General features: G+C 37.3%; 2 protein-coding genes across 3 annotated transcripts in view; one reads left to right on the top strand and one right to left on the bottom strand.

Annotated features, from left to right (window-relative positions):
- Window positions 1–14,791, top strand: part of LOC122836151 (synaptic vesicle glycoprotein 2B-like) — a 41,170-nt gene extending 26,379 nt beyond the window's left edge. For both annotated transcript variants that reach the window (XM_044125876.1, XM_044125875.1), the window contains exons 5-15: window positions 1,987–2,138; window positions 2,891–3,024; window positions 4,425–4,514; window positions 5,321–5,434; window positions 6,654–6,742; window positions 7,286–7,361; window positions 7,821–7,909; window positions 10,092–10,225; window positions 10,935–11,135; window positions 11,210–11,369; window positions 12,289–14,791. In XM_044125876.1, the coding sequence (XP_043981811.1) occupies window positions 1,987–2,138; window positions 2,891–3,024; window positions 4,425–4,514; window positions 5,321–5,434; window positions 6,654–6,742; window positions 7,286–7,361; window positions 7,821–7,909; window positions 10,092–10,225; window positions 10,935–11,135; window positions 11,210–11,369; window positions 12,289–12,472 (1,423 nt within the window). In that variant the 3' untranslated portion in view covers window positions 12,473–14,791. The remainder of the gene's footprint in view (window positions 1–1,986; window positions 2,139–2,890; window positions 3,025–4,424; window positions 4,515–5,320; window positions 5,435–6,653; window positions 6,743–7,285; window positions 7,362–7,820; window positions 7,910–10,091; window positions 10,226–10,934; window positions 11,136–11,209; window positions 11,370–12,288) is intronic.
- Window positions 14,792–14,939: 148 nt separating this feature from the next.
- The window catches only part of LOC122836150 (aminopeptidase Ey), an 18,809-nt gene continuing 10,043 nt past the window's right edge, over window positions 14,940–23,705 (bottom strand). Inside the window, exons 14-23 of the mRNA XM_044125874.1 lie at window positions 22,881–22,957; window positions 22,672–22,802; window positions 22,499–22,554; window positions 21,513–21,660; window positions 21,337–21,428; window positions 20,227–20,337; window positions 18,387–18,554; window positions 17,619–17,759; window positions 17,272–17,353; window positions 14,940–16,134 (exon numbers count right to left, since the gene is read on the bottom strand). Coding sequence (XP_043981809.1) covers window positions 15,970–16,134; window positions 17,272–17,353; window positions 17,619–17,759; window positions 18,387–18,554; window positions 20,227–20,337; window positions 21,337–21,428; window positions 21,513–21,660; window positions 22,499–22,554; window positions 22,672–22,802; window positions 22,881–22,957 — 1,171 coding nt within the window. The 3' untranslated portion in view covers window positions 14,940–15,969. The remainder of the gene's footprint in view (window positions 16,135–17,271; window positions 17,354–17,618; window positions 17,760–18,386; window positions 18,555–20,226; window positions 20,338–21,336; window positions 21,429–21,512; window positions 21,661–22,498; window positions 22,555–22,671; window positions 22,803–22,880; window positions 22,958–23,705) is intronic.

Genomic DNA, 23,705 nt, shown 5'->3' with positions numbered 1-23,705 from the left:
CATTGCAGAAACACACAATTTTACCAAGTATTTTTGGTCTAGTTTATGGTGCTAATGTCTTTGTACATTTGAAATAAGACTAAACTAACTCATAAGCAGGGGTGGTTATTAGCACCCGCCATTGGCCAAATGCGGGTAAAAGCATTAAATGGCGCATAATTTGGAGCAACACCCACCACCCACTGTGGCGGGTTGACAATTTGAACAGGAAAAAAAAAAAAAGCTCCACTCAGTTTGAACTTCTGTCCAGGGGAGGACTGGCCGTCTGGGATACATTACAGACTAATGCACACACTGCATATGGGGCGGCCCTAGGAGGTCATAATTTAACAAAAAAATACATGACATATAATTTTATCAATCGCGACAGCCCATTGGTTGATTTTATTGACGGACATTGGGCTTATCCAATGAAATCGCTCAGTCCTCCTTGGCCCGCCCCTCCCTTCCAAGTTTATAAATAGTCATTTCAGCTAACAGGAGTCCGAGCGAAGTGAGCGGAAAGAGACCGTGCGGGTCACAACAACTACGATAACAAAGGCTAAAAAGCGCATTAGCCCATTCAGAATTTTTTTTTTGTATTGTATTGTAGCTCATCAGGTCCGTGAAATCTTTACAGTTTACTAAAATTAAGCATTTATTTCACAAAATTTCATAAAAAGTTTGTAAATTGTCAGTTATGGTGTTGACACATCATGGTTGTGACGAACAACTTAGGAATAAAACAGAAGAAAAAACTAAAGAATAACATATGCTAACCAGAACTGCTTAACCCTCTAAGGAAGAGAAAGGAAGAGGTCACGGGGTCCTCAGAAGTTCTGATGCTCCCCAAAATAATGCCTGATTTTTTTTTTTACATTCTTTTTATGTCAGACAGTGTTGACAAAAACCTGTTTTGTCCCTCTTCTCAAGAATCACTGAATTACTTCAAGTGAACTTATTGCTTAACACCTCTGTTAAGGTGTCCATGCTTTGCTGTTAAATTAGTCTGTTTACATAGATATGTATGGAAAACTTATTGTCAGTAAATCGGTTTTCATAGAGTTAAGAAGAAATTCTATATTTTATATAATTTGCTTGTACAGGTGGGGTTTGTAATCGAAAGATAAAAATCAGTGGCTGGTGAAATGTCTGAGTGGCCGGTAAAAAACTTTCTCCACCAGCCACAGCGGCTGGTGGAGAAAGTTTTTAATTTCCACCCCTGCTCACAAGTGACTTTTCAGGAGATGTTTAGACTCAATAATCGCTTAATATTGGTTTAAATGTTTTGCTTCATTGACAGATGGAAAAATTGTTTTGTTAATGAAATAATCTGCCAATGTACTTTTAGTACTTTCAGTACTTTCTCATAAATATTCAAGAATTATTTACCTAAAGCAAGCTTCTATATCTTGCTGAAAAAGTTACTTTTAAGTTAGTTTTTTGCACTATTTGCACTTGAAAACAGACAAAAATACTTGGTAAGATTTTGTGTTTTTGCAGTGCGTAGTTGAAAAAGATACAAAATTGTAAGATTTTTCTGTTCTATTGTGAAAGCAATGAGAGCTGAGCTTCGTGCATGCAGCTGCAGTCGAGTCGGTGTTGGATTGCAGTGACGCAGCAGAGTCGCTCTCAGAATAACTGTGATCCACTGGGACTGAAAAACAAGGTCACAAACTGAGCTGAACAGTAAAAACCGTCTGCAGAGTCACTGAGGCATGCACAGTTTCCCTGCTGAATCTGAGAGATAACAAAAGGTTCTGACACACAAGAGTCAGAAACACATCTTTAAACTATCTTGGTTAAATAAAATATCTTAAAGAAAGCAATTACAGCAGCCTCACCTTAAATTTGTCTTTCTTTTTTTTTTTTTTACCTCCAACTTGATTTATACCTAATTTCTTTCTGTTTTCCTTCCTGTTACTTGTTACCTTGGTAAGAGTTTCACCAGTTAAATCCCTTTCCTGACAGTATTTTATTTTCTGTGTTTTTTGTTGATGCTGTCAGCATCGGCGGCACGGTGCCCATCGTCTACTCTTACTTCTCCGAGTTCCTGCAGACGGATAAGAGAGGGGAGCATCTGTCCTGGCTGTGCATGTTCTGGATGTTCGGTGGGATTTACGCCTCATTCACCGCCTGGGGAATCATCCCGAGATACGGTACGAATCCATACTCAGGACTTTATGATAAGATGACTATGACTTACTCTGTTACTGTTAAATTACCTGTATTGTCTGTGTACATTGCAAAAACACGAACTCTTACCAAGTATTTTCCATCTCATTTTTATCTCACTATACTCGAAATAAGACAAAACTAACTTACAAGTAACTTTTCAGCAAGATAGAGATTGTTTTACGTCAATAATTTAATATCAGTAAAAAAAAACATTAGTTTCAATGTCAGATTATTTTACTTGGAACATTTCCCCATGCTCTAAGTGAGATATTTTTCCATTAGTTGTGTTTCCATTGACAATTTTAAAAAAACTCACATTTTCCATTAAAACGTTTTTGCAGTTGTTTTTCAGCTGTATTTTACATTTTTTCTTGTTTTATTTCACAATTGCTGTGTTTCCATTGAATAAGAAACTCAGTTCAAATCACATGTGAATAAGTTTGTTCACGTGATTAGTCATTAAAAAATTGTGTTTTACTTCCTGTCGTCGCCTTTGTCATTTCTGCCAGTAGTAACATCCAGTTCATGACGATCACATGATGTGATGCGAAAAACTTGTTTCCTTTGCAGTTTTGTAAAATACAGCTTAAAAAACAACTGCAAAAACTAAGATATTTGCACTAGAAAATAGACCAGAAATACTTGGTACGAGTTTGTGTTTTTGCAGTGTAGAACAGAAGAGAGGTGTCCTCTGATTGGCTGTCATCATCATCATCGTTGTGTGTTTGAGCAGGGTGGGGGCTCAGTATGGGCACAGAGCTCCAGTTCCACAGCTGGCGTGTCTTCGTCATCATCGCAGCTCTTCCGGCCGTCACGTCTCTGGTTGGGCTCACCTTCATGCCCGAGAGTCCCCGCTTCCTGCTGGAGGTGAGACCCTGCAGTTGCACCTGCCGGGAGCTTTTTATGTAAATGACTTTACTGCAGCTTTGACGGAAGTTGCTTTAATAGGAGCTGCATTAAAACCCTCAAAGTAATTTTTAATGAATGTTTCTGTGGATTCTGTGAAGAGTTTCTGCTGGGTTTTAATCTCATTTCCTCCACAGTTCACCAAGAGTTAGCTTTTTTTCAGTTTTCTTTTAGACTTTGTACCTACAGACGTTTGCTGTTGACACCAGTCACTATGTTTTGACGGCAAAGTGCGCTCTAATATTTTGTTTTTACAAAATTTTGTTAGACTTCATCAGCTTTAATAAATTTGAAGTATTAATAAACAGAAAGTCTTACTTCACAAACAAAACTGAACTTAAATTGCACCAAGAAACTGAAACTGGCAGACAATGCTAATATGAAGTAACATGTTTAAAAAAAAAATTCCACTAAAAAACTCAGATAAAAAAAACAACTATGGAAATTAAAATTTCATTTCAGTTCAACCTGTGGAGATAATTTTTTTTCAATTGTTTACAAAAATATACTGTGCTTCTTTCCGGGTGGACAGTACAACGACATATTAAAGCCACTGTACATTAAAAAAATAGTTAAGTTTCCACCACCAATCTCAGAAATTTATATTAATCTCTGAAATCTGAAAATTCCTGAGTTTGCAAAAGTTGCCAATTGGCTGGAAAAAACTCAAACATTTTTAGAATAATCTCAGAACTTTTGAGGAAAAACATGGAATTTTTTTTTTTTTTCAAAAGTCAAAAATGTTGGACATTTGAAACTTAGAAATTTCCAAATCTTTTCTTGAAAAATTCCATGTTTTTTTTTTTATTATTTTTGTAGATAATTTAATATTTTTATTTATTTAGGCAAAAATTTACTACTGTTTTTTTTTTTTTTTTTTTTTTTTTTTTTACAATGGCTATAATACATCGTTGTAATAAACAGCCTCAACTTAGAGCCCCAAAAAATACAAACCAATAGCAAGACATTTTCGGAACCAGTACTTTCTCATCAGAAATTATTGGCTTAAAACAAGCTCCGACATCATCCTGAAAATTTAAGTTAGTTTTGTCTTATTTGTATGTGTATATGTATGTATTGTATATGTACTAAGATATTTATACTGGAAACTAGACAAAAATATATTTGGATTTATTATTGGAAGATTTTGTGTTTTTGAAATGTGTTGCAAAAATTTAAAACAATTCACTCAGATTTTTGATGAAATAATTTGTCTAGTTTGGTGGATTAAACATCGTGTGTGTGTGTGTGTGTGTGTGTGTGTGTGTGTGGGTGTGCGTGTGTGTGTGTGTGTGTGTGTGTGTGTGTGTGTGCGTGTGCGTGCGTGTGTGTGTGTGTGTGTGTGTGTGTGTGCGGAGCAGCATGCCAAACACGACGAGGCGTGGATGATCCTGAAGCAGGTTCATGACACCAACTGGAGAGCCAAAGGGAAACCGGAGAAAGTCTTCACTGTGAGTTCATTAAAACCAACAGAAAATCACAAGCAGGTGCAGAAACTGATAATCAGGAGATTGTTTTACAAATTTTAGGAACCAAAAAATGTAGCTGTTTTTTTTTTTTAAAGCAAAGCACATGTTTCCGACTCAAAATAGATTCATGCACATTCCTGCTGTCCCAGTTTTTACCTGACAAATAAAAGGTACGGCGAGGCGAGGAGCGGCTCTTCGTTCCTGACACGTTCATACGTCAACGTGATTTATTTTTAGGATTTAGATGCTTTTTTCTTCTGGCTTAAAAAGAAGGTGCATTTTCTGTATTTGTGTTTGAGTGGATCTACACATGCAGGTGAAGTTAAGAGCTTTTAAATGCATAGATTTTCTTGAACTTATATGGTTTCCATTGTAATTTTAAAGCAAAATAATATGCACTTATTCAATATTTATTGTACACTTTCATTTTCTTCTTTTCAGTTAGAGTTTTAGAAAATTTGACTAAATTAGTTATTTATTTAACTGTACAGTAAAATTAGTTTTTAACCATGTTTAACTTGACAAATAATCATTCATGGTAATAAAAAGTAAAACTTTCTTCTTATGGTGCTTTTTATTTTCACAAAAAGTAATTTTATTCTTGGATTATTAAAATAAAGTTTTGTATTAGTTGGATTCAGAAAATAATTTTTTTACTCCTTAATCTTACCTTTAACAAAAGATGTTCCATGAAATCACCTTTCAGGTGGTGAAGGGGAAACCAGTTAAACCAGTTTAATTCTGCTGAGCGGCTCCAGTGAACCCATTACTTTTCTCCTGTTTCCCAGGTGACTCACATTAAGGCGCCCAAGATGGCCGAAGACGAACTCATTGAGATTCAGAGTGGCACTGGAACGCCGGTGCAGCGCTGGGCCGTTCGCTCGCTTACACTGTGCAAACTGGTACGCCAGAGACACAAACTGGTCCAGACTGGTCTGGTTTCAACACTCTTGATGGAGCACTGAGCATCTTCTTCCACCTCTGTGATCCAGTATTTAATCTGATAACATTCTTTCTACAATGTCTTTCAATATCTGCTTTTATTTGACAAGGAAAATAGACTTGATTAGATGCTAATTACATCCTCACAATAGGAAGAGAAGAATTCTGACATTTTTAAAAATATCTGAATTCTGGCTTCTTTTTTTTCCTTCTCAGAATCAAAAATGTTAAAATTTTTCTTGCACCTTGAGGGAAATCTAATCTTAAAACTCAAATCTACCTGAAAGGCTTTCAATGTGGATAAAGTGCAGGTTTACAAATCCTAAGACAAGGAAGAAACAGTTGCGTGGTTATTTTCATCTACAAGCAACATAACTGACATACGTTTAAGAATATTTGGTCATTTATTGGGATTTTGATTGACACAGGACTAAAAGTATGAGATTAAATTCAGACTTCTGAGTATTAAAGCCAGAATCTGAGATTAAATTCAGACTCCTGAGTATTAAAGCCAGAATCTGAGATTAAATTCAGACTCCTGAGGATTAAAGCCAGAATCTGAGATTAAATTCAGACTTCTGAGGATTACGGTGCGTTCACACCAAAAGCGTTTTGAGCGTCAGGCGCGTCTGGCTTACATTTAAAATCTATGTGGAGGCACATCGAGGACCGTGGAGCTGCGTCTCGAGCATCTAGCGCGGCGAGATTTGAACCGTTTGGAGTGTTTGAAGCATCCAGTGGAAAACAGCAGCGAGAGCTGACGCGTCTGATGCGCCTCCACATAGACTTTGAATGTAATCCAGATGCACAAAATGCTAGGTGTAGAGCAAAATGTCAAGCGTCTGCATTCAAAGTGCACACACGTCAAACTTGAAGCGTCTTTTGACGCACATAACGCTTTTGGTGTGAATGCACCATAAAAGTCTGAAATCTGATAATTAGTCATAATTTTGTTGCCCTAATCTGTTTCTGCACATTCTAGTCCTTCAGGTGCGTAAATATACATAAAAATTTTATTTTTTTTGCCTGACTTTAAATGGGACAAACTGGATCAAAGCTGGGTCCCTTCAGACCTTTGCTGTGTTTTTTCTTCCTTCTGGTATTTGGCTGTGTTCACACCTGATGACCGTCCAGGTGGAGTAAATGTGAAAGGAAGTGGCTCCTGTATGTTTGCTGCAGGTGCTGAGGAACATGGCGTCCCTGCTGTCTGCAGAGCTGAGGTTTGCCACTCTCTTCATGGCCATCATCTGGTTCTGCATGGCCTTCAGGTGAGTTCAGCATTCATCATCCAGCCTGACTGCAGCTTATTTACAAATGAGCACAAAACTTCATGATGTTCTGCTGATGTTGAAAAAACACAATTTTGCAGTTGCTGTGTTTTGATTAAGGAATTAACACGATTAAAATCACATGTGAATAAATTTGTTCACTTAATTAAAAATCATGCTCCGCCTTCATCCTCCTCCCACTTCCTGTTGTCTTCTTCGTCATTTCCGGCAGTAGTAACATCCGGTTGTTGATCACACGACTCGTGTGAAGCGAAAAAAAGTGTTTCCATTGCAGTTTTGTAAAATAAACAAATTTCAGTTCAGGTGAAAAAACACTTTTTATCGACAAAACTTTTTTTTTTTTTCACTTAGCAAATTATTATTCTTAATTCCAAGTTGCGCATTTATGAAGAAAGGAAAAGCATCTATGCTATGAACATAGAAAAATAATTCTGTTTTCCTTTAGTTTACCTCCAAATTTTCCAAAGTGAAATCTGTGTTGTTTTAAATCGCATGCGGTCGTCTCTGTTGTGTTTTATCCAGTTATTACGGCCTGTCTGTGTGGTTCCCCGACATGATCAAACACCTGCAGTACGAGGAGTACGAGACCAAGGTGAAGGTGAGCAACTTATCCTAATAAAAAACATGTTTTTTTATATTCTTCACCGAAACCCCAACATGTTTTCATTACATCCTGACAAAATGACCCAAAATCTGAGTAAACCACAGAATCCTGCAGCAGCTTTTTAGGTTTATTTTGAACATGAATTACATAACTTTAGTGCAAACCGCATCAACAAAACATCTTAATAAATGACAGCAGGCTGTAAAACCAATGAGTTAAGACATTCACTGAACATACTGTAGACACAAATACATGATAAAACCAAACGTGAAGCATCATAAACCTCACAGACAGAGAGAACAAATGTTTCGTTTACAGATTCAGAAGCTTCTTGGTTGAAAGAGGAAGTTCCTGCTGCAGTGAAGACCTAAAATATGGACATATTTCTTAAAAAACTGTTGTTTTTTTTAAAGAAACCTCTGCACAGATTGATGACGTTTCCTTTCTGTTCAGACGTTCCACAGAGAACGAGTTGTGGACGTCCGATTCGACTTTCCCTTGAAGAACCAGATCCACAAAGAGGGAGAATACAGACGGGACACGTAAGTCACGGGCAGACAGGAAGTCCTTCATTTCATTTTATTTCTCCCTTCAGACCGGCACTGTGAGCATTAACCACCTTCAAATTGGTGCCAAATGTTTGTACAGCAAAAGTTTCTGTCGTTTTAAAGATACTGATAAATGTTTCTAGAGGTCATGAAAGGTCAGCCGACCCCCCTGTTGTTCAAATCAGACAAAATTAAATTTATTTTAAAATACCATGTCTACAGAAATCCGACTGCGTTACTCATTTTATTAAAATATTGTGTGTTCAGTTTACTTTTTATTTAGCAGCTAAGACAAAAAAAATAGAGTTTGCTATTAAATTTTGTGGCCCCTGTAGTTCTTTCCACTTGACGTTTTTTGGCCCCCAAGCCAAAAGGTTTGGACACACCTGACTTATATTATTGGATGAGTTCATGTCAGGAATATTTTTCAGTTTTTCAGGTGAATGGCTGAACTTTTGTTCGGTAAAGCTTACCAAAAAGTAGTTTATTGCGTAAATGCCATGAGAAACTAACATTTTTATTCCAGGTTGTAAATATTAAGATGTGGTTTTAATGTGAGGTCAGTTTCACGTTCTCTGAGTGTTAAGTGGGTTTTCCTGTGAAAAACTGAGAAACGCTGGTTCACAGAGATGATGTGATTACATGTTGGTTACTGTTAGGAATATCTGGGTAGTGGTTTGGATTAAGCAGTTACTAAATGAGTGGAAGTCAGATTATCCTGTGATAATCTACATTGTTTTTCACACGTCGTCACCTCGGTTGACTGGGAAAAGTTTCATATCTGAAATGTCTTGAAAGAAAATTTCAGTCTGTTGTTTCTGCTCTGTTTTTTGCTTCCTGTTTGATTTGAAACATTCATGACTCATTCATATTTTTATAGTGAACTTTGACCTTTGCTGTAATGTCAGCTTTTCTATGGTTTGTTTTTACCAAAGGATCAGAGACTTTGCAGATATACAGTACGTACCACTGCTGTATATTAAGAAACTTCTATGCTTCCAGCAGAATGCAACAGACCGAATGAGCCCTGTACTGGGATTACAGCAGAACTTCCTGTAATCCACCATTCCCAGCCCAACATGCTGCTGGAACATGAATCATGTTGGCGTTTCCATGCTGGGCCTGTTTGTTCATTCTGCAGCAATAGAAGTCAATGGTGGCCTTTCTCAACCTGCGTAACGCTCTCCACTCGTGTTCTTTGGGATTTATGAAACACTATTTACTGTAGTTAAGACAATTTATTTTATTACGATTATAGGTAATAAAGGTAAAAATAAAAACTGACATTTTTCTTCTACTGTACAGTTCTTGCTGAAAGGGGAAGTTATTTTATGACAGAGTATTACGACTATTCTAAGAAAATTAAAAAAAAATTATTTCCAAGACTAAAGTCACGTAATTATAAGAATAAACTCACAATAATATGAAAATAAAGTCATAATATTATACAAAAATAGTTTGGTTCTATTACGACAACAAAGTGATAATATTTTGAGAAGAAAGTTGTAATATTACCAGAGTAAAGTCAAAATATTAAGACTTTATTCTCATTTTAGCTTTATTCTTGTTTATACTCTGGTGATATGACTTTATCCTTATAATTTCATGACTTTATTTTTTAATTTGACTTTATTTTTTCTTAGTGTTGCTCTTAATACTCTGTCATATTTTTTAAATCAGAAACCGAATGCCTAAAATATTAACTAAGATAATCCAGATCTGACTTTTACGGATGTTTCCTGATCCATTGGGTGATTTGAGTGGTTAAAGAAAAGAACTGAGGAATTCAGTATTTCAGAACCTTTTTTTAATCTGTCAGGCTTGCGTGAGACAACAGCCGCTAAATCTCTCAGTATGTTGGATATTTTTGATTAGCTAATCTGCTATTGGTGGACCAAATTTAATTTATTTTTATTTTTTCTTTAGCTAACATTTATTGCACTTAATTGTTCTGGCTAAATGCTGAAACGCTAATTTGCTTCGATGTTTGGTTGTTAGGTGTTTATATTCTTGCTCTTATTTTGAAGAGGGTGAAGTTGTGTTTCCTTAAACAACAAAACTCTTCGGCTCCCGAAGGCTTTGTTTCTCCTGAGATCCCAAACGCAGGAGTCGGAGCTGTGCACTGAGAAAGGCCCTGTGTCTGTCTGCTGGTGTGTGTCCCATCCCATCCTCATAGGTTCATCGGCATCGAGATGAAATCAGTGAAGTTCGAAGATTCCCTGTTCGATAATTGCACCTTTGAGGACATCCGGTCCACAAACACGGTGTTCGAGAACTGCACCATCCTCTCCACCGTCTTCTACAACACAGGTGATCATTTAATGCTCCAACTAATTATTTAACTTCAAGCTAAAACTTTAATTTGCAAGCTAAGCGTTTAACTTGAAGACAAATGTTAAGCTTAAATAATTAACTCAAAACTAAATATTTTAATCCAAACTAAATATTTAGTTAGCTAAAGTATTTAGTTTTTTTAGCTGTATATTTAGCTACATATTTAGCTAAAGATACAGCTGAAAATTGCTACATATTTATCTAAGTCTTTAGCTAAATACTTAGATTCATGCTAAATATTTATCTCTAAGCTAATTATTTAGCTTCAAGATAAATGTTTTTACTTATTTTGTTAGCAAGCTAAATGTTTAGCTAAAGTATTTAGCATGTATTTAGCTACATATTTAACTAAATATGTAGCTACATATTGCTACTTATTAATTTAAATATTTATTCATCTTCAAGCTAAATATTTTTCTCTGAACTAAATATTTAGCCTAAATCTAAAGCTAAATATTCAGTTTGAAGCTGACTATTTTGCTTCAAACTAAATCTACAAATAGAAACTTGAATCATCTGCAAACAATAACAACCTTATTTACGTGGGATTTTAATGTTTCTTATTTTATGTTTTTTATTAGTGAAATATAGGTAAAGATTCGTAAACATTTCTAAAGGAATCGTAGCTGCTAAGGGGCCTAGTTTGTGAGCTTGCTGTTCCCCTGAACCTCCTCCCTCTCTGCAGACCTGTGGGAGGAGAAGTTCATCGACTGCCGGATGGAGAACACCACTTTTGAGCACAACAAACATGGCTGCCACCTGGATTCAGTGGAGGAGAACGACGTGTTAATCTACCTGGTCAGCTTCCTGGGCAGCCTGGCCGTGTTGCCGGGCAACATCATCTCCGCGCTGTTCGTGGAGAAGATCGGCAGGGTCAAGATTATAGGTGACGCCAGAAATCCATGAGATCATCACTGAGGATTCACAGATTACAGCTCTGTTAACCTCTGACCTCCTCAGGTGGCTCCATGCTCATTTCTGCCGGATGCTCTTTCTTCCTGTTCCTGAGCTTCAGCCAATCAGCAATCATCGCCTTGCAGTGCATGTTCTGCGCCGTCAGCGCCGCTGCGTGGAACGGGATCGAGGTGGTGACCGTGGAGCTCTACCCGACTTCGAAAAGGTAACTTCTTCTCTACATCTAAAGTATCGTAAAGCTAAAATACAAAACTTTTATAACGAATATATTTTTACTTATTGTTTAAAACACCATGTCATCATGAGACAATCTGTGAAAAGATTGTCTGTCCCCCACCTCCTCCCTGAGTTACTATTGCTGTCTAAAGAAATGCACAGAAAGCAACCAATGAGAGCCAAGAGTCTGGTCTTAGCGCTGTCAATCACCCTCATGTACTTGCTGCGAAATGTGCTAAAGGCAGAGAAACAACTTACCATTACAGGAAAACCATTTATCCGCCTTCGTCAGTGGCTACACTCCTGACAATGTTAAATATATTTTGTGGCTAAGTTATTTAGCTAACAAACAAAATATTTAGTTTGCTTGCTAAATATCAAGTTGTTATGAGACAGATAATTTGTGAAAAGAGCAATCTCTTCCTCCATTTTCTTCCTGAGTTACTGAAAAAATGCACCTCCCCTGAACAAAACTAACCAATCAGAGCCAGGAGGAGGGTCTTAACGCTGTAAATCACCTCATGTAGTCGCTGCTAAATGTGCTAATGGCGGTAAGAGTAGAAATACTTCATAGTAAAATTACTCAAGTTAAAGTAAAAACGTAGAGCGTAGCAAAAATAGCCCTAAAACTACATTTTTTTCAAAAAAGTTACTCAAGAAAATGTAACTAGTTACTACCCAACTCTGACTGCAGTTCAGTGTTTTTGGTGTCGTTCTCTGGCAGTGCTACAGCGCCACCAATAGGCCCGGCAGATTTACTGCGCCATTTTCTGTTCGTAGATGCACATTTCTTCTTAATTGTTCACAGAAACACGCTTGTTTCCATGTGAACGGGGCCTACAGGTCCTGCTGACCATCGATTTGGTCCTGCAGCACCTCGTACCGACCCGGTCGTGTTTTTGTCGCAGGGCGACGGCGTTTGGCGTCCTGAACGCGCTCTGTAAGCTGGCCGCCATCCTCGGCACCTCCATCTTCGCCAGCTTCGTGGGGATCACCAAAGCCGTCCCCATCCTTCTGTCCTTCACCGCCCTGGTGTGCGGCGGCTTGGTGGCCCTCAAGCTGCCCGACACGAGGCAGAAAATCCTGCAGTGATTTCCGCCGGGGCGTCCGGAGGCAGAAGAAGCGAGTCCGCTTCACGTTGGAAGCTGTCGGACTTCATGTTGCTCTCTGCAGAAGGCGAGAACAGAAACACCTCAGCTGTTCAGGTCCAACGCCAAGCGCTCGTTTCTTCACGTGAACCACATCCATCTGTACAGAGGAGGTTTTTCCAGCTCAGTCCATCACCCGGCGGTGGAGCTACTGATGACTGATCATGACTCGATCTATCCTCTACTTCCTGTCAGCAGCAGCTCCATGCATGAGGAACTTCGCCTTCCAGCAGTTTCACAAACTTCCTGTTTGTATGTTGATGCTGTGAAAGATGCTTAAGTTTTCAACCCCTGAAGTTCAAAAGCAGCAGTTTCTAAAATCTAATTTACTCTAAAATCTGCCAACAAACAGTGTTTATGCTCTTAAACCTGGATTAGATGTTAAAGATCTTTGAAAAGATTCAAAACAGATCTGGAGTCACTCCTAATAAACAGGTAATGTGTGATTATTAGTCACTGAAGTCTTTAGTCATGATGTTACACTGCAAAAACACAAAATCTTACCAACTGTAGTCCAGATTCTAGTGCAAATATTTGAAATACAAAAAACTTGACTTACAAATAGCTTCATCCAGATATAAAAGCTTGCTTTGAGTCAATAACTCCTTAAAAGTGATGAAAAAACTACTAGCTACACTGGAAGATTATTTTATTTAAGACTTTTTCCCCCATGTATGCTAAAGCTATTCTTTTAGCAAATAAAATGATCACATAACTGTTTCTTCTTTGTTCCAAATTTATTTGTTAGATTTTAGTTTTAAGACTAGTAAAATCTGATAGTACATAAACAATGTAAGCAATTTTGATTCTAAGATAAAGTCAGAATTACATAATGGCGTATTTCAGCCTTTGTGGATAGAAAAAAAGAAGAGTACTTTTCCACCAGAAATCACAGAATTTTTTTTAAATGGACCTCAGAAATTTTCTAGAAAAAACTTGGAAATGTCTGAGCTTGAAAAATCAAAAATTTGCTAGAAAAAAAATAAACATTTTTAAAATAATCTCAAAAATTTGCTAGAAAGAACTTGGACATTTCTGAGTTTCAAAAGTCGAATTTTCCCCCCTCTTTTGGAGCTCAGAAATTTCCGTGTGTTTTCTAAAGAATATCTGAGATAAATCTCAAAATTTCTGTGTTTTTTGGCAGAAATTTACTCCCTTTTTTTCTGTCTACAGTGGCCCTAATATGCCATCGCACTGGACAGTGCATTTCTGCCATTAAATACTACACAATAATTGCAGTACATTATATTTGAAGCAAATTTATGTCTATTTATGCAAAAAAAGTGGTTTAAACAGAAACAAAATGTAATACAATACTATTTCTTTGGCTTTATTAACATCGTCACTTATAATTTATTGTTACCAAGGTGAAAATCTTAATTATTGCCACAATAAATGTGTCCCTGCTGATTTATGTGATTTTCTCTGTCTTCTATGACAGAGTTGCATTAATTCATGATAAATCTTTCCTGATTATGTTTTGAAAACCAGAATAAATAGTTAGTAAATAACAAATCTTCCAGGAGGAGTGATTCGAGATCTTTTATTCCAGAACTGTGGTTCCCAACCAGCCGGATTTAATCGTATTTAATTGCAGTTTTAGTGATTTTTCTCAAATTATCAGATTAATTTCCAAGTATTTATATTAAATTGCAGCTGCTACATCCCACAGACGGATTTTAACTCTCATCCCATGAAACTAACCGGAGCTTCTGATCAAACAGCTGTTTATCCGTCCCAGAGTCCAGCTGTGTGTCTTCCTGTCCTGTGAGTCCTGCATGAGAACCTCCGTCCTGACTGCTGGTTCTTCTCAGAAAGACAAACCTATCTGTGTGTAACTTTAACAGTTTCTGTGTGCTCGGAGTTGATCTTTTTACCGTCTTGCTTGTTTTTTCTTCTGATTTCTACTGATGTGCGTTACCGCCATCTTTGTTTTTTTTTCTCCTCACATTTTCACTCAAAATGGAATCGATCTGAATGTTGTTACAGTGCCATCTAGTGGACAAAATAGACAATCATCCAGGACTGAGACATTATTTTCCATTTTTTTAAATCAAAGTTTCCCATCTGCCTGTTACTTGTTTTGTGTCTTTTGGGGTTTTTGACTCTGCGGGACACGTTTGTTTTATTGATCTTGTTCGGTTCTGGTTCTGGTTGTGCATGTCTGTCTGGTGTTTTCTCATATTATGTAAGTGTAACGTGGTCTGAGTCTGAACTGTGTTTTTACTCAATAAAAAGGAGAGATGAGCACTGGGACACCAAACCACAGCCCGGATCTCTTATTTTTGTTTTTCCTGATGCAGAAAATGGTTTAGTCCAATGAAAAACTACCTAAAACGTCGTCAATATTCCGCTATTGTCGGAAAAAAAACACAGTTTCGCAATTTCGGTGTTTCCATTAAGTAATTAACGCAATAAAAATGACACGCAAATAAGTTTGTTCATGCGATCCGTCATTAAAAACATGTCCAACTACTTCCTGTTGTCTTCTTCGTGGTTTTGTCAAAAGTAATTGGTTGCTGATCATGTGACTCGCGTGATGCGAAGAAAGTGTTTCTGTCACAGTTCTGGAAACAAACAGATTTCGATGTAGTACAAAACAAACACCTCAAGCTAAAGAAAGATTTATTTTTATTATTGGTGTTTCCATTCAGATGATTTATTTTCAAAATGTCAAATTGCGCATGGTCAGTGGAAATTCAGCAGCACTGCAAAACCCCAAAATCTCACCCAGTATTTCTGTCTAGTTTCTAGTGCAAATATCTTAGTACTTGAAATAAGACAGAACTTAACTTTTCAATAATTTTTCAGCAAGATATGGGAGCTTGTTTTTTTAAGTCTGTAATCCCTTAATATTGATGAAAAAGTTCTAGTTCTACTGGTAGATTATTTCACTTATGGGAAAATGTTTTATTATTGAAATAATAAATCAATAATTGCTTCTTCTTGCTGAAAACATTCATTAGGGTGTCAGTACTTGAACTGGACCCGATATCTTTACTTTACATGGTTGAATTTGTGTCTTCAGAAAGAAACCAAACAAAGTTATATTTATTTTATAATTTATATCAACTCCAATAATACAAGTACAGTTACTTAGTCAATGAAAAACTTTATCATAATTAATTGGTTTTCAATATTTATTTCCATGTGTTGCTTTTCTGACGCCACTGTAAAACAGAGAAGAATAGACTCCAATTCAATTCAGTTAAATCCAGATCATTAACAGTACCGAAACTTTTCAAAACAACCAGATTCAGTTTACTGTATATTCAAGAATCTATACTATATAAAACTGGTTTTGCCTTTTGCATTGGTTTTGAGAAGAATTACTATTTGTTAAGCCTCCTTTCGTTCTTTCTTTATGATTCTGATAAACACATGTACACCCTGAGGCTGCTCTTCATCATCACCACCTCCTCCCAGACTCACAGCACCCAGTTAGCTCTGCTGGTTTCCAGTCTGGCTGCTGAACCATTGCAGGACTTCCTGTTTGTTCCTCTGCACCCACTTGATGTTGGCCTCGATCCGCTCCAAGGCCTGATCCACTGCGAGCGCTGCAGAACCGAATCCTGCATCTTTGTGCTCCTCCTCAAAATCCAGCAACTATCAAAGGAATCACAGGACTTCAGACTTCAACAGGTCAGACTCAGGTTCAGATTACAGTAGAATATGAGATTGTTTGGTAGAATATGAGATTGTTTGGGAGTTTTCACACTTGATAATTGGGTAGATTTGGTTTGATTTGGGATCAATCAAACATTTTCAGCTGCTGAGGTTCGTTTTCACACTCAAACAAACCAAACCTTTCGAAAAATCTGTTCCCCTATCGCCAAGAACCACTGAAAGAATCAACACCAAACCTCAGTAGAAGACATTGAGTCCAACTTCCTTCTTCATGAAATGTAAACCAAAATGGAGAAGCGTCAGATTGGAGGATTTCTCTTTTGTCTTTTGTAAAAGGCCACAAACCATTTCTCCTGCTAGTGCTAGAGTTGTACGTTTGTTTTAGTTGTATTTACCCAGAATGCCATGTAGTTTGCTTCATGCTTTTAGAGAGGTTAATCATATATGCATTCAAACTGAACTAGAATTCACATCAACTGAACCGAGACATAGGTTTTCAGGTGGACTAGAGTTTGTGTTTTTGGTCCGCGTCAGAGTTCGATTGTGCTTTCATGACTCCCCAAACGTTACGAACTCTCTAGACAAACAGACTGGAGTTCGATGAAAGCAGAGTAAACGGTGTGAATGCACCCTAAGGGTTCTGGGTGCCCCACGTTGGGCGCCAATTCGTTAGGAATCAATCAGTGACAAACAAAAATCCAATTACCACACAACACTCAAAATTTTGCGAACCAAACTGGGAACTTTATTAGCACAATTTTTAATGTTTCTTTGTTTCCTGCTTGATTCGTACAGAAGTACTCTGACACTGAAAGACGCTTCTAAATAAAATCTATTATTATCATCTGCATATGTTGCACATCTTCGCCAAACAAACCACAGGAATCCCAACTTCTTACATTTGTAGCACATTTGCATTGTTGGACATGAAAACATTTTAGTTAATTCCAGCCAATTCATCCAGTCAAATTCTAAGTTTTCCTGGCAACAAAACAACTATATTTATCTTTCTTTTGATCAAACACATACAGTAATTATTCACCTACCAGGTCAGACTGCAGCTTTGACTGTGGATCAGCTCAAATTGTATCTGTTAGCAAAATCAAAATCACATACCTGTTGCAGGTCCTGAGGTGTGGAGAACCTCGCTGTGACGCCGCTGATCAGAGAAGCAAAGGAGAAAGAGCCCACACCATACCTGGCAAAAACCCACAAAAATGTTTAAAATCTTACAGCTGCAAACAATTAAACATCTCAGATTACTAAAGCGACGTCAGTGGGAGGTTTGTCAGAAGAAGAAATGCTCTGACAAAAGACAGAACGGTTAAAATGGTTAAAAACACAAAACTTGTCGATCAAAAACTTTTATATGTCAACAGGACTAAAAAGGTGGACAATAAATAAACCAATAAATACTTAAAAAATCAACACACCGTTTAAACTCTGGTTAAAAATACACTCACTCTGTGAACATGTGTTCCCAGTTCTTCGTGACAAATTGCCAGGTGAGATTTTGTCCCGCTCTGTTCTTGGCCACGGCGGTGATGACGGCGGTGGCGTCCTGTTTCCGGATCTTTCCCGGGTCCAACGTGAACTCCAGATACCTGCAAGTCAGTTTGAAATGGACGAGTTCGAAAACGTAACCGAGGATTTGGATAATCTGTTTTCCACATGTGAAATTGTATCGTGGATCCTCACCAGTTTATCTAAGGTTAACAGATACAAACATCTAAAATTTGAGTTTTTATTAATGACCATAAAATTTACTATGGTATAAATAATGTTTATTTGTTTATTTAAGGGTCTACATTAGTCTCTACCACAGTCGAGACAATTCTCCCTGAGGTTTACATCACGCATTACTATAAGGATCCTTTACAAATATATAAAGACATGAGAAAATACCAAACTATTTCAACCATAACATGCTTTTCTACACAGTAAAATCTGTATTTATACAGTAAAATTCTGGCAACCACAGTAGTTTACTGTAAATCAAAGACATGTTATTTTTATTATTATTTTTTTTTACAATGTTAATTCCATCCTAATAATAATAATAATATAATAACAATAGAAATCACACCAGTTTTTGTATTTTTAATTTAATGAATCTTGTGGTCCCCCAGTAGTTTAAAGTTGCCAGTTTGGACGCCAGACTGGTTTCCGTTTGGTTTGAGCTGCTGGACCATCGGAGGCCTGAACCACCAGGCAGTGAAGGCGAGACTCACCTCTCCAGCAGCTGCGTGTTGCTGCTGCAGGCCAGAGCCAACATGAGCTTATTGGCCTCGCTGGCCACCGTAGCGTCCTGAAACTGTGACCATGTGAAGTTCCACTCAGCGTCGCCGCCGGCCGCCACGGCGCCGCAGTACACCGCCGAGCGAAGGTTCGGGTGGATGCTGAACGAAGGAACGAGCTGCAGATTAGCTTCACTTGTTCTGGAACAAACTTCCAGAAAACTGCAAAACAGCTGAAACACTGAGTTTCTTTCGATCTAGACTAAAAACCTGCCTGGTTGGAGCAGATTTTGAATGATAGTAAATGAAACATTGACCAACATTTTGATGTGTAACAATGGAACTTGGAAACATGAAATCCTTACTGACTGTATTTGTGTTCATGATGTAAAGCACTTTGAACTCCTTGTTGCTGAAATATGCCATACAAATAAACTTGATTGGTTGATTTTTTTTTCCACTGGAGAAAATCAAAACCAGCAACAAAAGATGCCATTTTAAGTAGAAAAGGACAAAAATTACAAAACCAGGACGGATCAAGATATGAGCAACCGAAGGCTACGTTAAGACAGCAGCTAAATGTGAACCAAGTCCAATTTATTTTTTTTTCTCCATATGTGGGCTTATTGCAATAATCAATAAATCAATTAATCATGTTATAAATCAAAACAAGCTTAATAATTTCAGTTTGCATTATTTATTGTTTTTCTCTTTTCTCTCTTTCTACCAAAAACTGGATGATAAGAGTCTTCAGTCTGGTGCTTTGGTCTCAACTACCTCTCTGTTTTTGAAGGGCAGTTTTGACTTAATAATTCATTTTATTTGTTATTTCGGTTTGTTTTGTTTATTTATTTTGGATATTTAAAATACCCTCCAGTTTCAGTGTTAAATGTTCATTAGAATTTAAAGTTTATTGATCTTTGAGAATTGAGACACACTGGCGAACTGTCCAGAGTTCAGAGAACTGTCCAGAGTTCAGAGAACTGTCCTCTCGCCCAGATAGGGAGAAAGTTCACCAGCAGCCCTCCTGACCCCACCAGGGGCAACGGTGTTCGGACGGACGGACAGATTCTTTCATTATTGTGCCATAACTGGAAAATGGGATCAAAGCAACAATATTATCGTTTATTGCAATAAATTCTGGGACAATTTATCGTCCAGCCAAGCTTGTTACTGTGACAGAACTGTCCGTTTCCGAGTTTTTCACAGCATTCCAATCTTTTCACCCAAAACAAAATCCGATTTGCATTGCTTTCACATATGAAACTAATTCAAAAACTTATCGGCCAGCTTTCAAAGCGTCTGCAGACTGAATGAAAAGATTTCTCTTTGAGTTTCATGCAATCTTGGAACGGCTCTGACGAAGCTCATTTGCCGTGGTGCTACATTTCTAATAATTAATAAATGGCATTTTTAAAAAGCTCAGTTTTATTTTTCGCTACATATACATTTTGGTATATTCTTTACGCTTCTAGGTAAATATTTCATCCATATATCCCACTTGTTACAATCTGTAGCATTTCTGTTGCAGCAGATTAACTTATTGTCATAAACTTTAATCAAATATCTCTGCTTAGTAAACATTTAATGTGCTTTTTTTACACACTTCACTGTCCTGATAAACTATATTTAGTGTTACTGGTGTACATTTGATCAATTATAAGTTAAAAACATGATTTAAGTTTAATCAGTGTTAAGTATTACTCTTTACCATAATATAAGTTGAAATTATTGATTATTTTATCCTCCTTTTGTCTCTGTAGGTTTTCCTTCAGCTCTTATTTTCACACACATTGAAATAAACATGATGAAATGTTGCATAAATCAGACCCACGGGTTGCGTTCAGGGTCGTCCATCCACTGCCGGAACCACATGCGGATCAGGTTCTGGCACTCTGGTAGTCCGGTTCTGCAGGCTGTGCTGAGTGCATTTACCTGATTGTACCTGCAGGGGGAGACAAAACCTGTTAGAGCAAGAAGTTCTGCACATGAAGCAGCAACACCGACACAAAGCTGCCATGTGTGACCAAAGGGGGCGCTATAACCCATAAAGATGTGGATTTGTGTAAAGAGTAGTTCTGTCTTTATCACAGCGCCACACAAAGAAAATAAATAAATAAATTAATTACAAGAATAAAGTAATCATATTTTGTATTTATTCTCATACAACTTTATTCTCATAATACTATTACTTTATTCTTGTATTATTTTGACTTTATTCTCGTAATTAAATTTTATTTTATTTAGTATGGCCCTAATACTCGTATCTTTTAGCCTCAGAATAACGTACGGCAATAAAAGTATCTAAATTATGTGGATCTCTCATTTCAAATAACATCCTTGTAAATATTTGTTTTAATTTCTAATAAATATTGTTTCACATGCACAAATATACACATCTTCAATTTTTTCTAATTATCCTACTTTCTTTCAGTCTGGGCATGCTGTATTCAATAGATCATTTGCTCTTACCATACACTTGCTTATTCTGTTTTAATAAATGTTTAACCTTAGTTTGAATGGGCATACTTCCATTTTCCTTTAACTTCCTGAATTTCCCCACATTTGGACAATAAAGACTATTTCTATCTTGTATCTTCTATACTTGTGGTCTAAACCTTCTCATCAGAAGATAAACACATCATTTCAGATGTGTAAACCTTTTCTAGAACTCTGTTTTCAGTAATAATGATGATAATTTAGTAAATAATGACATTGTGGATTACTTTTCATGGAACCACTTTTGCTTTTCAGAATGAATGCATTCTGGTTATTAGAAAAAACTAGTGCTGGCTAATGCAGTTTCTTCAACATCTTGCTGATTTTGTTTGAGTGCCATAATCACCATAATCACATTTCTGTACTGAACATGTAGAGATTAATGAGAAATAACTGGGAGAAAAGGATCAAATACTCTTGTTTCCGCTTATGTGAATAAACTCACTGGTCAGTGTGCTTCTCAGGAACTTTGGTCCAGTTTGACGTCATATTCCTGAAGTACAAGAAAAGTGGAGTCACCTGTTTCCTGATGTATTCCTGATGAATCACAGAAACAGGAAAAGATGGAGGTTTACTGGACGCTCGTGGCATCCAAACAGCTAACGTCTGAGTAGTCTTCACCTGCATGGGCTCATAGACTTCGGTTTGGTCCAGCATGAGGTTGAAGTACTTCAGGTTCTTGAGTGCAGACTGCCAGGGCATGTATTCGGTTTCCTTGGACAGGTAGGAAGTCGTCCTGAGAGCCAGAGTGGTGGAGAGCAGCTGAGCTCTGCAGAGGACAGATATATAACACATCCAAACTGGAGATGATTGGTGTTGCTTTGTCAACATGCTGGATTAGACCAGAATGATCATGAATATTATACAGCTTTTTTGCCTCTCGTTCTTCAGGCTCTTCAACATGGATGTTGAAACCTCCCACAATTATTAAGCAGTCACATTCAATGGATTTAATCAGGGCCTAAGTGGAACATATTTTTTTAGTTGTGATTTCTATGTTATATTAACAAAAACACACAGTTTTCATTACAAAGTTCAGATTTTTTTTTTTTTTTTACAATAATATATATTTGATCACGTAGAAACCATTCTTTTGCCACTTCATTCCTAGCCCCCATGAGGCTTTGCGTGAATTATGGGCGGGGCTTCCGCCGCAAACCGGAACCACCATTTGTTTCCATGTTAGCAACTCGCTGTTCGGCTTTCGTCGGAAGTTTTAGGCGATAAAATATGTAGGATGTGACAATATTGTGACAGTATTGTTCTACTGCTACTTACAGCTATTGAGGGGTGACATAATGACTTAAAGAAGTGGTTGCAAATAACCTGCACTAGCATATTTAGCTACTTCTTTGGCTCAGTTGCTTCGGATCCAGATGCGGGTTTTCTTCCATTGAGTTTTTGGCCACACAAGTTTCAATTTGGTCCGATTTTAGTGTACAGCCATGAACAGCTTCGTAGTTATCCGAACTCAGCAAGTGCATCTGATCATTCTGATGGCACTTCCCATTGGCAAGTCGCTTTCTGTTTCCTGATCTGTATTTGTAAACAGAGCAAATATTTGTAATTTGCACTAAAATAAATACAACTGACTTGACTGGTCCTACCTGGCCAGGTTGAACGCATCGTCCACCAGTTGGGCTCTGTTGATCAGTGGGATCACCTAAATTGGGTTACAAAGTCAGTCTGCAGAGGTTGAAATACTTCTGGAGAACACAAAGTAAATCCACTAGCTGGCAGATGTTCTGCTAGCTCCACCAGATAAAGTGTGTTTGGTAACCTGGTGGTCTGCATTGAGCTGAGAAAAGAGCCGCTCCCAGTTCCCCAGGTCGTAGTTCACCCGATAATACCCCGTCACATTGATGTTAGCCAAAACCCAGGAAGGCCCAGTCCTCATGTCCGCATTCAGATCTGATGAACACATTTTGAAAACATTTTATTATATTCAGCATAAGCTTTCTGCACATTTAATACACTTTAATTGCACACCTTCCTTTTCCAAGAGCCACCAAATGTCTTTGGTGGCTCCGTCTTTCATCCAGCGCACAGGAATCATCCACTGGTACCTGAAAAACCCAAAGCTGTTAGAGCTTAGTCTGCAGAGCTGCAGTGGGAAAAGTGATGCTGATGCACAACTACTGGCAAAAAGTCAAAATCAACACTGTCTGAAGATGGTACACTGCAAAAACACAAAATCTTACCAAGTGTTTTTGGTCTAGTTTCTGCTGCAAATATCTTAGTGCACTGGCAATAAGACAAAACTAACTTACAAGAAATATATTTTTTGCATGATATAGGAGATTGTTTTTAATAAATAATTCCCTTATATTGATGAGAAAGTACAAGTTCAACTGGGAGATTATTTTACTTATAGAAAGACATTTTTCCCATGATACATGTGAAATAATCTGGAACCAGAACATTTTCATCAACATTAGGAAATTATTAACTTAAAACAAGCTCATATATCTTGCTGAAAAGTTACTTAGTAAGTTAGTTTTGTCTTATTTCAAGGGCACTAAATTATTGGCACCAGAAACTAGACAAAAGTAAAGTATAAGAATAAATGATTTTGTGTTTTTTCAATATAATCCATCTATATGTTGGAATCTTAAAAAATGCTGATCAATAAACCTCCTTTCCATTAATGGAATGAGAAAAATGTGCATTCCCTGCAGAACTGCTCATTACCATCTCCTCTGCTCCTTCATGCAACATCTGCTGCTTTTTTCTACAAACTCAAATTTAGGTGTTTATTCCAACATTTTTTCATATTACCAATCCATCAAAGCCAGTAACTCTTCCGTTTGATCT

This window comes from Gambusia affinis, linkage group LG08, assembly GCF_019740435.1.
Source record: "Gambusia affinis linkage group LG08, SWU_Gaff_1.0, whole genome shotgun sequence".
NCBI classification, from domain to species: Eukaryota; Metazoa; Chordata; class Actinopteri; order Cyprinodontiformes; family Poeciliidae; genus Gambusia; species Gambusia affinis.
Note: the sequence above shows the minus strand (reverse complement) of the source record. Positions and strands in the feature narration are given on the sequence as shown.